This window comes from Pyrgilauda ruficollis, unplaced genomic scaffold, assembly GCF_017590135.1.
Source record: "Pyrgilauda ruficollis isolate IOZ18807 unplaced genomic scaffold, ASM1759013v1 scaffold6, whole genome shotgun sequence".
Taxonomy (NCBI): domain Eukaryota; kingdom Metazoa; phylum Chordata; class Aves; order Passeriformes; family Passeridae; genus Pyrgilauda; species Pyrgilauda ruficollis.
Window position 1 is genome coordinate 6420169 of NW_024527710.1, and position 13231 is coordinate 6433399.

Sequence of the window (13231 nt, forward strand, 5' to 3'; positions counted from 1 at the left end):
CTATCTGACCCCCTGAAAGACAAGGAGATAGGGAATCTCCAAGTAACTGAATTGTTTCGTTCTCCTTGAAGTTGTCTTTCTGCTTTTTAATGTTTGTTTTCAGAATTAAAAAACCCCAAAGCCTTTAATTGCAACTGGTAGATTCTATTTCCTTTAAATATTATTAGATAGGAAAAATACTACCTGAATACCAAAGTGGCAAGCACAACTCAACATTTCTTACAGCATACACCTCTCTCTGTATTAATGCAGACATTTTTCCTCATTAGTCCTCACCACAATTTGTATATTTTTACCTTTGTGTCATAATTTTGTAGGCGTCTGGAAGGAAGCATTCTGTGTTCTCCATCTGGAAAGGGTCAGCATCACAGATCTTGTCGTCTGTCCGTCCGTAGTTGGCACTTTCTATCATGATGACATCGCTGCCTGGACACCGCAGGTCGATGGAGTAGCCTTCGCACGAGAGCTCCCTCCTCACCAAACCAAACGGTAGTGCTGCTCGGCTGAAACCTTGGGAAAAAAAACAAGGACAAAATGGGCTTGAGCCTAAAAGACACGCTGAACTGGACTGTTCCTTTTCTGCCACATAAACACCAATTCTCGTGTGCTAAAGGAAGTGCACCTTTACCAGGTTTGACCTGGTACCATGTTAAGTGAGGCATCTTTCATGGAACTGTCACATCCCTTACACCACGGCTGCTGGGTCCTTAATCTGGGAAAAGAGGAAATTCCTTTTCACTGCTTCCAATCCTGGGCAGGGCAGACAGTGGTGCCTGTCTGCATGGCTACACTGCACGTTCCAGTTTCCACCTCTTTTCTCTCTGCTTCTGTCTCCAGACCTTGGGCACAGTCAGACAGGCTGTGTCGGGAAGCAGGAATCAGCAGAGCAGGCAGGATTTGCAGAAGTGATTTTAAAAAAGAAAACAATAAAACCACAAAAAAGCCCAAAGCTGTAGTTCCAACTTCCAACTTCATTAGTCTTTTTACTTTGTCTCTCCCTTTCTCCAGGGAGAGCTGGTTACTTTTGCTTAACTATTTTGTGACCTCAGCATTGTCATGATCCAAATATACATGCTGACACTTCACCTAGTTAAACTCCACTGCTCGTTACTGTGTCTTTTACATTAATTTAACTACATACAGATAGGATTTTGAAACAAATACAGACATTAGCACTACCAAAAATCACATGTGTACTGCATAAAATCTCCCCATCTCTCACAAAAATTATAGGTTTAATTTTAATTTTTAACATGGTTTTTTCTGCTTAACAGAATTCCTAAAAATAAGTAACTTCTCAAATGAAGCAGTATAAAATACTTTTTTTTACTAAAATACATCAGAATAAGACTATCTGCATACTATGGTTTCTTGTGCACAGTTACTGATGGATTATTATTAAACAGTATTTCTGTTTCTTACAAAATTGTGTGACTTTTGGAAAACAAGCTGGGCAATATGGTGGTGTTAAAAACCTATTTCTTTAAAATAGCAAATCCTAAATTTTCAGCAGAACTTCCTATTTTTTTTAAATGCCTTCATAATACAGTAACACAAGGCCATTAATATTTCTGTGCAGACTGTTGGAGACTGTTGTGACAGCAAAGAGAAATAGCTGCTAAGTATGGATAGCTGGAGCTCTCTGGCTTTTTGAAAGTGAAGAAGATAAACTTTTCTTAAAAAATATGATGCACTGGAAGAAGCAAGGAAGCAAGCACCTAAAAAAATCAAGAACAACTTGAGATAACCCCTTGATAGTAAAATTTCCCATGAACCAGAGGCTATAACTTTTTCTATTGAATTCTGTATATTAAAACTCCTACTATATGCAGATGATTATCTGTTTAGACAGCAAAAGTTTTTTATAATGATCACACTAGTATGAGGATGTGGCTCCCTGGCATGAACTTGCCCAGCCACAAGGAGAACAGTTGGCCAGAGCCAGTGGCCAGAGCCCAGTGGCCAGGTCTGCCTTTATATTTTGTGGAACCATATCCTACAGGAAACCAGTACTGTTACTCAGCCAGTATGCTTCAGTATTTGTTAATCAGGGAAGGAGTCAGTGCTGTGGAAAGCATCAAGTTCCACCTGAGATTCACTCCTGGCCCTCAGTGTTGCTGCACATACCACGAGCAGTAACAAACACTATGACTATAGGCTTGCTGAGGTGTCATGGGCTGAGAGCTGGAAAGAGCTAAAACACAAATCCATCACATTCATACCTTGCACGTTCCTCCCGTGCAGCAAATTAAAACAATGAAGACAGAAGTCACTCACAGCTCGGGGAGGGTGTGAAATGGGCACAGGGAGGGGTACACGCAGAGTCCCCACCACACGTGAATACAGCAACTCCTTTGGTCAATTACCACCACAACAGCCATGGTGGGACCAAATATAACGCTGCTAGTCACTGCCATTCCTACATCCTACTACTCCTGTCAATCTAATGCCATCCCCAGGAAGCTCATCCCTCCAGCTGGCAGCAATGGTGCCTGTATCTCCTGCACTCAGCCGGGATTCCATGGCCTGCAGCACCACCATGGCCTGGCTGGGGAGTCCACCCCTCCCAAACCTTTTGAATTTCCATCAGCAAGAAGGGGAACAGCACCTACAGCTGTCCAAAGAGGTGTTTGCACCAGGGCAGGAGGGTACAGCTGCTGATGTGTCAGTGGCTTCATGTGCAGCAGCAGCTCAGGATAGTTACGGGGCCAGGGCTGACAAAGCCACACACAGCTCCCTGGAACCAGCACTGACCCTTACTGTGGATCCTGCAGCACAAGCTCCACTTCTGCTAGGAAACACTCTGAATTCAAACACAAGACTTCGGCAGTTATGCTACAGAGAAATCAGCAGCCTGCAAATCTTACTTCTTCATCTATGGCAACTGCTATAATGACTCTGAATGTGTTTTATCCTGCAGTTTTTCCCCCTGCAGGTATCTGCAAGTTCTGTATCAGGATAAACATTAAAAATATTAGAGCAAGGTTAGATCACTTTGCAAGCAACAGAGGACACACGTGAGATTGCTACGTAGGTGTTACATTGCAAAAGCAGCAAGCAATAAAGCAAAACAATGCAGTGTGTGTTAGGTGGGAATGCTGCTCTAAGGAATCTCTGTGGTGCAGAAAGAATTTTAACTAAATAAAATAAATAAATTCAAAGTCCACTAGCAGATCTGCTATGATCTTTATGCTGAAGCTTTATTTGTAATTTTTTTCCTATCACCAAAGAAAAAATAAGTATATCAACAAGCAAAGTGTAATTCAATCCATCTTGCAATCCTGACAATCGAAGAAAGAACTTGTGGGAGGCCCTGTAAGCGAAAAATCAATATTGCAGCTTTGTGCCGTGCAAATGTGAATACTGCCAAATAGCAGTGCTTAGGGTAAAATGAACTGTTTTGCTCCATTTTCTCCTCTCTGAACAAATGATTTTGAAACGACAGGTTTTTTTTTGGAGCTATAAAACGTCAAGCAATAACTCCCTGCGCTTTAGGCAAGTGATTGGAATAAATACCTCTTGGCAACAGGTGCAGTGACTTAGGACTGAAATTCATTTACATTCAGGAGATAATTCCTGATAAACAGATGCACTGCCACGGGATGGAAGTGTGAACAACCGGCATCTGAATGCTTCAGCATCATTCCAGAGTATTTTAGACGTAAGTATGTGGCTCTGTCAATAATTACTGTTGTCACCAGTAACTTTGTATCTCCAATGCACTTCCACATGAGTATTCCCAACACTGTATTTTCTTAAACCTGCTGCTTGCCTTACCGAACCTCGAACAAACCCACTTTGTTTGGCTGTCCTCCGGCAGCTGAAATCAACATTCCTCCTCTTCCTGCTAATTGCTTCGAGGCAAACTGTGCCCTGGATGACACCGCTCCTGCTGTCTGCTGCCCAAAATGCTCCCCGATTGCAAAGGCCTTTCTGGTGCCTGGGCTGGGACTTCCAGCACAACCTAAACATTAACTCAAATAAGCGTCTATTACCTAATGCAACATATGCTGTCTCTGATTCACTCATGCTTGTGTATATTAATCACTGTTGTATGCCAATTTTTAATTTATTTTTTCTTTTTAATGGAAGAAGATTAACACCTAATGAGAAAAAAAACATTGTTTCTGTCCTGCTGACCATTTTGATTATAGAAAAGCTTCCTGGCAAACATATGTTTCCTGCACATTTCATCTGCTCACAAATTAGGTGAGTGCAGGTTCTTTATTGAAAGGAGCAAATAAACTGCTTTTGTGAAATCGCATTTCTAAGAAAAAAAGGTAGAGGGGGGTGTTTAGTGGCAATATACATTCTTTAATTCTTTATTGATCAATCCATATAAGAAAGACAAACTGAAAGGAAAAACCACTATCAAAATTTCTCCTCTGGTATTTTAGTCTATAAAATGAGAAGTACAAGTCCTGTACAAGAACTGTAATTCGGAATCATGTTTCAGAAATGTGGTAAATTCAAATCTGGCTAAAAAATTTTAATTAAAGTTTGCAAAGCCTTATTTACCATTCCACTGTCTTGGTTCCTTCAGAAAAACGATTTCTCTTTACAGAGATAACCTAAATTTGTCAAAGTGCAAAGAAAAGTTAATAATTCACAGCATCCTGCCCACTAGCACACAATCTTTTTGAGCTGTCAATACTAAGAGAGTGCGCTAAGTTTGGTAGATAAAAGCAAAACGGCACCACCACATTTGAATGTTCATCGAATACAGAGGAAAAACAGTGGAATGTAAACAGGCTAACATCAGTACTCGACATCAGAAGCAAGGAACCTTTGATTAAAACTTAAAGCACAGAGAAAGTCAACATGGAAGTATAAAATTATTTCAAAGAATGAAGATACTGGAAGAACTGAGAATCCAAACCAAATCTCTGCAGAAATAGCTATATGTGTCTCTGTGAGCAAGGAAATATTGCTTCTTGTGTTATTTGGCTGTAACAGAAAGGTCCTTTGAAAAGAGCACATCTTTTCAAACAGAATGTTTACAGTTGTCTCTTTCACAATCTCTTTTATTTTACCATATCATACAACACGATGATTTAAGTTCTACACGAGACGAAGTGATGTGTCCTGGGCAGCATTTCAATAATATATGTTTAACAAATGCAAAGCCCAATGAAAACTGCACTGAGAATCCTCTCCCTCTCCACTGAAGTGCATACATGCACACACGGGAGGGTGCACGAAGACAGCTGAACACACTTTGCCATCTGAAAATCATGCAAATGCTCAACATGGGCGCCTCAAAGCTTTTGTAATTCCTCAGACAAGTCTCAGCATCCTGCAGTTTCTAAAGAATCCCATGAACTCTGTCAAGGGAGACTTTTCTCCTGTCTCTCAGCACTGTATATATTTCACACAGACAAGCATGTTATTTTGTTAAACAGCTTTTAAATTATCCAACCCTGGTCAACAACGCTACCAACTACTACAAAAGACAGAGGCAATTTAAATGACAACTGTGCTTTCTCATTCTATCTTTGAAGGAAAAAGTCATTCTGGCAAGCATGTCTATTAAAAGATTACATTGGCACAATAAGAGCTTCTGACAGTGCACAGAGGTCTGGAGTTCACAGCACTCAGCTCCTCTTTCAGGGAAACCCAGCAGCCGTGCACAGCCAGCCTGTGCTGCAGCCCAGCACACAAAACCCCACTGTTCAGTCGGGGTCAAATTAGGCAGGAAGTGATCATTTCAAAAATATCCTCCTACAGCTGGATTCTCTACCATTTTATGTATATACTCCTTCTTGTCAATTAAGATGCTGAATGGAGCAGACATCAGGAGAAAAGGGATTTTTTAGCAAAGGAAAATTATTTTCTACTAAGAGACACCTCCCTCATTTTTTTAAACTCATTCATAAAAATGGGATTATCTCAAAACAAAGTACATGAAAGTAGCTCATTATTTGAACTTTAACAAAGAGACACACAGTCCTAAGGAACAGACCTGACCATTTAAATTACACTGAAGCCAGGCAACTTCTCCACTGAATAAATGAGCTGTGAGGGGAGATTCTTAACACTGGTTTCTAGAATTCTGCTTCTCAGACATTTCATATTTCAATTGCATAACTAAAGTCTGGAAGCCTGTCTCTTACTAAATGGAAATATGATTTCTTATCAAGAAAAGCTTTTAGAAATATTAAGTAACTAGTGAAGGCTTTTTATAGTATTTTTTTACATTTTATTTGAACATGATTTAGCCTATAAAAAAATTAAAATTTTAAAAATCTTTGACAAGTTGTAATGTTTTTCAAGATTCAGTGTGAGCAGCAAAATTAAAACGGCATGTAATTTTCTGTAATTATACACTTAATATTCAGTATACATAAACATAAAGTATGTATGTCTGCTTAATGAGATTCAGGAGAGAAGCCAGAGTTACACCCTCTGACTCACACCAGGATGGGTCCTGCCTTCCAGGTTCACTGAAACTTATTACAATTTTCCTTCTATGTATTCAGTCTCCATGCAATTCTCAAATATAACCCTGTGAGGCTCTCTTCAGCAAAAAAAAAAAGAGTCAGGGCTTACCTACTTTCTGCACCTTGTTAAATGATTCAGCAAAACCTAAAGTGAGCAGCAGCATCTCAGCCTTTTAATCTAACAGCGTCGATCCTTCCTGTGTACTGCTGGCAAGGATCTCATTTAAATTCTCCTAAACAGCTCTCACCCCTCATTCAGAAGGGCAAGAATGTGTCTCTCTGAGCCAGCAGAATTAAAGGGCTTTTTTTGATTGTGTTTTTGTTAGGGTTTGGGTGTGTGTGGGGAGAGTGTGTGCACTTACATAGCAGGAGAGAACAGAGGGCAGGGATGAGTGCTACACTGAGAGACCTGCAGACCACAGTCCTTCAGTCACCTGGGACAAGAACAGGCAGACTGCAGCCATGCACACATCCCCACACTAGCCCAATACGTCTGGGCCCTACTCTGAAGGAATCACCACTACGGGAAAAGAGATAGTTTGGTCTTCATGCCCATTTAATCCTTCACCTGCCTGCTGAGGCTGCCATTAGAGTGCTAATTAATGCTAAACTGTGAAAATGGGCTTCTGCACTTTGAATCCAGCCACACTGAAACTGGAGAGAAACCACTAATTCCTTTAATGAAAGTCACCAAACCAGAGCCTGGTTCCTGGCAGCGTTTTAGCAATGCCTACATATGGCAGATGGAAACCATGTGATCTAAACATGAAAGTCTAAATATCTAATGTAAAAATACATGTTCTTCAGTTCTCACTGAGCACTACATTGTATTCTCGTATGCATGCACCTTTCCCATCCCTTTCAGTGGTGCTGTATGCATGAGAGCAAAACTTTGCCCTCTTGATCTAAAATTATCCCTGTTTAAAACAGTATTCATCTGCCAATGATATTTCTTTTCTTTTGCCAGCCAGATGTCTGTTCTCAGGCTTCAAGAATCTCCTTCCTTTTTTCCTTCACATCATACACACTTGATCCTCTGCCAGCTCACAAAAAGCACTCTACCCTTTTCTTTCTTGCCATTAAATACATTGCATCTTCAAAATTTCTCTAGGCAAGTAAGTCCCATGTCCCAAGTCTTTGTAAACCTGCCCTCCTGAAGGTTATCTCCAGTTTACCTACCATGAACTCTCTGAGCACACCACCTGTCAGGAAGGAGAAGCTTCTGAATCAGAAACAACCTCTTAAAAAGGGAGGTAAGACACACAAAGGCTGATGTGTCAGAAATATTGTGTCAACAGGATTTCCCGTTGAATTGTTTCCTCTGCACAGGATACTGGTAGCAGAATAAAAATAAATATTCTTTTATTTTCCATAAAAGTGTATCTTGACAACAATTTATATTTCCAGTTATTGCAATCATTTTTTGATTGGAAACCATGTGTTAAGGAGGGGCAGAGGAAGAGGAAGAAAGGGGAATTTCCATCATCAGTATTCAGAGTGGCTGACAAAAGAACTATTTTCTTCCCTTCGTTAAGAAACCCAAAGCCTTGTCACCTCAGAGACTGATAGAAGCCATGCAGAGATGTATCATTTCCTTGGGAATATGTGCATTGGTGGAAGCCAAATCATCCCAGCAGGTGACATGCTGGGTGCTAATAATAATCCTTAGTGTCCTGTGTACATTGCCTTCTTAGCAGGCTACACCCTAACCTATGTAAGAAAGTGAAACATTTAATCTCACTAAGATACCTGACAATTCTGGCTCATTTAAAATAAGATATTATTCTGCAGTTGCCAGAGTTTAAAATACCAAATACAACCCTTGTGGTAAAAAAAATAATAGATTTAATTATTGTACAATTGCTACCGCATAGCAATATTTGAGATCACAACTGCAAACTTAAAAACGGGGCATTTTCTTGTTTACAAACAGAATTATATATACACTAGAAATGGAATCAAGAAACGATATAAGAGTTCACATACTCTCTTTTGTTTCAGTAAAATGATGGGGTGGAGTCAATTGTCACAGTATAATTTATAGTGGAAAAGTTATGTGGTTAATTTTAATGATGGCAAGCTGCTTAAGGAGTGCTTATGAGCATGCAAATAGCACAGCAACCCCCCCTTCTTGTAAGTACAGCTTCAGAACATTTCAGAGAACTCAGAGGCAGAAAGTAGAACCCTTGGAAACATAAAGGCAGGGATCCAGGAGATGAAATCAAAATATACAGTCATACCTTTTGAAAACAAGAAGAACCATGTGATGAATGTACTTTAAGGTAAATGTACCATCACTTTAAATGTTCCCATAAGTAGATACGAGACAAGAGCAGCATGCAATCTTGGAAAATACCTGTCAGAGTGAAAGGCTTTCTTCCTGACCTTACCTTCTATGAAATATTTGTGGATTTAAAAAATACTATTATAGACAGCACACAGCTCTTACAATATACTTAATGTTCTGACACATTCTGTGAATCATGAAATAATTCTACATACATACTTAAGAAAATCCTCTGAATAATAAATTGCATGAAAAAAGGAAAACTATTTCATTTTTTTGTAAACAACGAGGTAATTAAAAAACTCCTAAGGAATATGTGCAGTTCTGACATGCTCCCTGGGCAGCAGGGAGTAAGAATGGCAACACAGGTACCATTTCGAGAGTAAATAAATGAAACAGGCACTTTTCCACCCATCAAACTGCTGTTAATCACCTGTAAAGCAACTGCATATCCATATGCCTCATAACAAACATGAAAAACAAGGAAGATAAAGGGATAGGATAATTAAATTCCACCTGGACTCAAATTCAGGGCTTCTGAGTTTGAATTCTGGTTTTCAGTACTGGAATTTGTGTCTTCCTCACCAACCATCACAATGTGTATGGCAAGAATGCTTTCAGCTTTTAGAGAATGAGCTAATGAAGTTTCAAATGAAATAAATGAAAAATCAGGATCCCTGAAATCTCTAAGTACTAAGACAGCAACTAAGCAATTTTCCATTATCGTGTGTAAGAGTTCCATATTTAATACTATTTATATTAGAAAGTAACAAGAGGGATGAACAGGCACTGCAGCACAACACAAAAAGGAAAATTTTGCATTTGCTGATTACTTCAATTTAGAAGCACACACCTAATAGCTGAAAGATTGTGTTTCCAAAGCTCTGCGTTGATCATAATGCAACCCATAAAATGAAGGCGAGGACTAGGAAAACTCTGCACCACACCCAGGAAAAAAATCACTCTTAGGTGCTCAAATAGAAACTCAAAACCAGCAAGACAGAAGTGCTGCACCATTACTACAGATATGAAAGGTAATTTTCTCAGTAATTAATGTGCATGGTGCTTCACTGTCCCAGGTCAGAGTTTTCTTTTTAAAAAATCTTTCCCCACGTATTTAAAGCAAGTATCTCAGGAGACAGCTGTGAAGTATAGAAGATCTGATTGCTCCACTTTTTTCCACACCACCTAAACCGATGCTTTGCTACCGACAGCACGGTGCTCTCTTGATCCATGACGGAGGAGTACCAACAGGCAGTGGGATGCTGGCAGTCAGAGGGGAGGGATGGCTCCAGAGCTCACTGCGGGGCTGGGGGCAGCACCTGGGTGCCCAGAGCTGAGCACACCCAGGGCGCTCTGCTCGCCCACCTCTCTGCACTGCTGCTGCCTTCTGCAGCGGTGAGCGCTCTTCATCAAGGTAATTTCCATATCGAGCTCAGAGCATGATCAAAGTGGCCATTATGGCAGCGTAATTGAGGAGGGAATTGTTAATCTGCTGGGGGTGCCAAGGAGGGAAGGAGAAGGTTAGGGGTGTCCAAAGGCGGCAGGAATGAGCAGGTGTTAGGGTAACTATTTAAATTAGGCATCCTGACGCAATCATTTATAACAGGGGCTTTAGACTCCCTGGAAGGCACTACAGCTGGATATCCTATCTATTCTACTCAGTAAGCAAATAGCATTTCTTTTGGTCCAAACAGTGACTTTAGTAAGTCTGCAGTACTGCAAAGTGAGCTGCATTTAATTAAACTATTCTCTGCAACTTAAACAATGCCATAGTACTACTGCAGTGCCTTTTCTATCTCTGCCACTGCTGAATTTGACCTCCAAATCCTTACTGGGATTCAGCAATGTGTGGCCTGCTTTATCTTTAAATGTACAATAAAGGCAATGTTTGAGCTCCAAAACCAAAAGGAACCCTATTTTCCACAACGCTTTTCACATACACAACCCTCTAGAAGACTACAAGGGCACATTGCAAATCAAATGCAAAATGCAGAAATAGTATTATCTCCCACTGAATTGCTGTCATCTCTGAAGGATGTGTTGAGATCCAACATTATACAACTCTTCATAGTAGCAATTTTGTAATATTTTACCTACTTGAAAATAATACGGAATTTTAGGTAAGCAGAATCTTAATTACCTCAATTAAGTTATCATTCTGCATCACTAATATCATTGGGAGCTTTGTCATTAACCTCAGTGAGTGCAGGACAGATTCTTTAGAATTTAACCTGGATACTCAATATTCTTGTTCTAATGAAAAATGCATTAATGAGCTTCATTAGACTACTCAATTTTAAAGGAGCATCTTCCCTCAGCAGTCAGCCTCCCTCAACAGCCTAATGGGACACCGGTGCATGAGTGAGCCAGAACCTGACACTAAGAGTGTTTAGGCCACTGTAAGTCTTTTATTGACTCAGTGAGCTTCACGTTCAGCCCACCATGGGAAGAGCAACACCTATTGACTCACCTCAGGAACTCCCTGAGGTGGAGATGCTAAAACGTGTATACACTTTGGTACAGCTGAAAGACTGTATGCAGTGAAATAAACACAATTAAACCAAGAAGTCCTCCCTATAATTAAAAAATGACACAAGTTTTCTACATAGTCTGCACAGAGGATCCTCAATGCATTTCAAACACTACCTTTTTTCCAGTCATCTACTGGGACACATTATGGGAAAACCAGTGATCTTCTGTGACCTTCATTTTATTTTATTAAATGCAGCAGACTCCTCATGCTGAATACGAAATAAAAAATATGCAACCCAGGAAAGTACTTTGAGAAAAAATGCCCTTTGGAAGACCCAATTTCAATCTTGATGTATAATGATACAAATTTGCCAGTGACATTTGAATAAAAATCTCTATTATTTATATTATTGTGTTCAGACTTCTATTCTGAATTACTAAATTTAGAATGGGCACTGAAGATCACTATTCAGTCAATGCTTTATAAACATGGGAAATACAATTTCAATAAATATTTGAAATACATCTCAAGTTAGAACAGACTAGCTGTACTCCCCATCTTTGGCCACAATTTAGGAGATATTTTCCTTTTCAAATAGCTATCCACCTGGTAGTAGAAAAAGCTCCCAAGTATCAAAATGCACTTTGTTTACACAACAGTGACTGATGTATTGCTAATAAAGCCTTCAAGGAGAAAATAATGTGAGTTGCCTGAGCAAGGGAAACTGACACTAACAGATATTTTATCTTTCCCATAGCTCTAAGGACAATTGAAAAGTATCCCTTGTTGCAGTCCCTTGAAAAACGGGGTGGGGGGCGAAGGTTAGGAGGTCTAGTATTCCTGCTAGTAAGTGCAGATTAACAAGTCACCACCCAACATAACATCCACTGAATTTCAGTTATCTGCTGTCTGAGCAACTTGCCCAATATTCCAAATGCTAAACACAGAGCCAAATTTGTAGCTGGTTTCGAGCCACATCAAGGTGGGATAGGTGTAGCTGGTCATAGCAATAATGTGGGGGTATTCAAATTTGGAAGGGAGGGGACTTATGGAAATCCTTCTCCCTAATTAAATCAGAGAATGAGAGTTTGAAGTGGTAAATAATAAATCACAAAGAATCCTCAATCTGGTTGTCAAGGAAACCAGTATGCCTCTGCCATAATTGCTGTGAGCCCAATCTTGCCCTTTTTGACATCAAGCCTTATCATGCATTCTGGTCAGAGACTGAGGAAGTGGCTTTTCTATCCCTCTCAGGCAGAGCTTGGGCTCTCCGGAGCGCGGCCGCGCACGCACGGCGGCTCTCGGCGCCATCCGTCCCCTGCCTGCAGACAGGGATGGGGATGGGGATGGACCAGGGAGCTCCAGCACAGCCCCGTCAAGTCCTCACTGAGACACGGGACAGCCAGTCCCAGCCAGACAGACATTGCCGTGCAATGACACAGCAGCTGTGTTTACTAGGAAGGCATTCCTGATTTACTGGTGCTAGCATCTTCAACCTTGTCATCACAGCCTTTCACAAGTCCCAGGCATTTCCAGCTCCCCTGTGCTCCTACTCCCTTAAGCACTTCTGGAAGCAGGAATCAGCCATTTGTTTCACTCATGGACATGTAAGATGCTTATGAAAGAGATGAAGAGGGAAAGGGAAGTACAAGACAAATATGCTTTCAAAAGCACAACAAAATAGATTAAAAATTGACTCCATGCCAAGTCATTCAGATAGCTCAATGCATCATTGTCTATTTCCTCTGTGATGATAATTACCTTCTATAAACATATCCAAACTTGTTTTTTCCTTCTGTTTCTGGTGTAATCACACATGGCCACTGGACAAGCACCAAACTTTGAGCATAAGCAATTCTCAGTGCTGCAACATCAGGAAGGCCAAAAAAGGAGGATAACTATATTAGTGTCTCTATCTCATCCTTCAAGAAATCCTGAAGCAGATTTCAGAGGAAGTATCTTCAAAGTAAGGAAATAGGAGGAGCAACAGGCAAGTACATTATGTTCCCAGCTGACTTTAAGGAAAAT

General features: G+C 40.4%; 1 protein-coding gene across 4 annotated transcripts in view; it reads right to left on the reverse strand.

The window, feature by feature from the left end:
- Window positions 1-13231, reverse strand: part of ADGRL2 (adhesion G protein-coupled receptor L2) — a 155441-nt gene that overhangs the window by 71094 nt on the left and 71116 nt on the right. For all 4 annotated transcript variants that reach the window (XM_041483087.1, XM_041483085.1, XM_041483086.1 and 1 more), the window contains exon 3: window positions 297-510. In XM_041483087.1, coding sequence (XP_041339021.1) covers window positions 297-510 — 214 coding nt within the window. The remainder of the gene's footprint in view (window positions 1-296; window positions 511-13231) is intronic.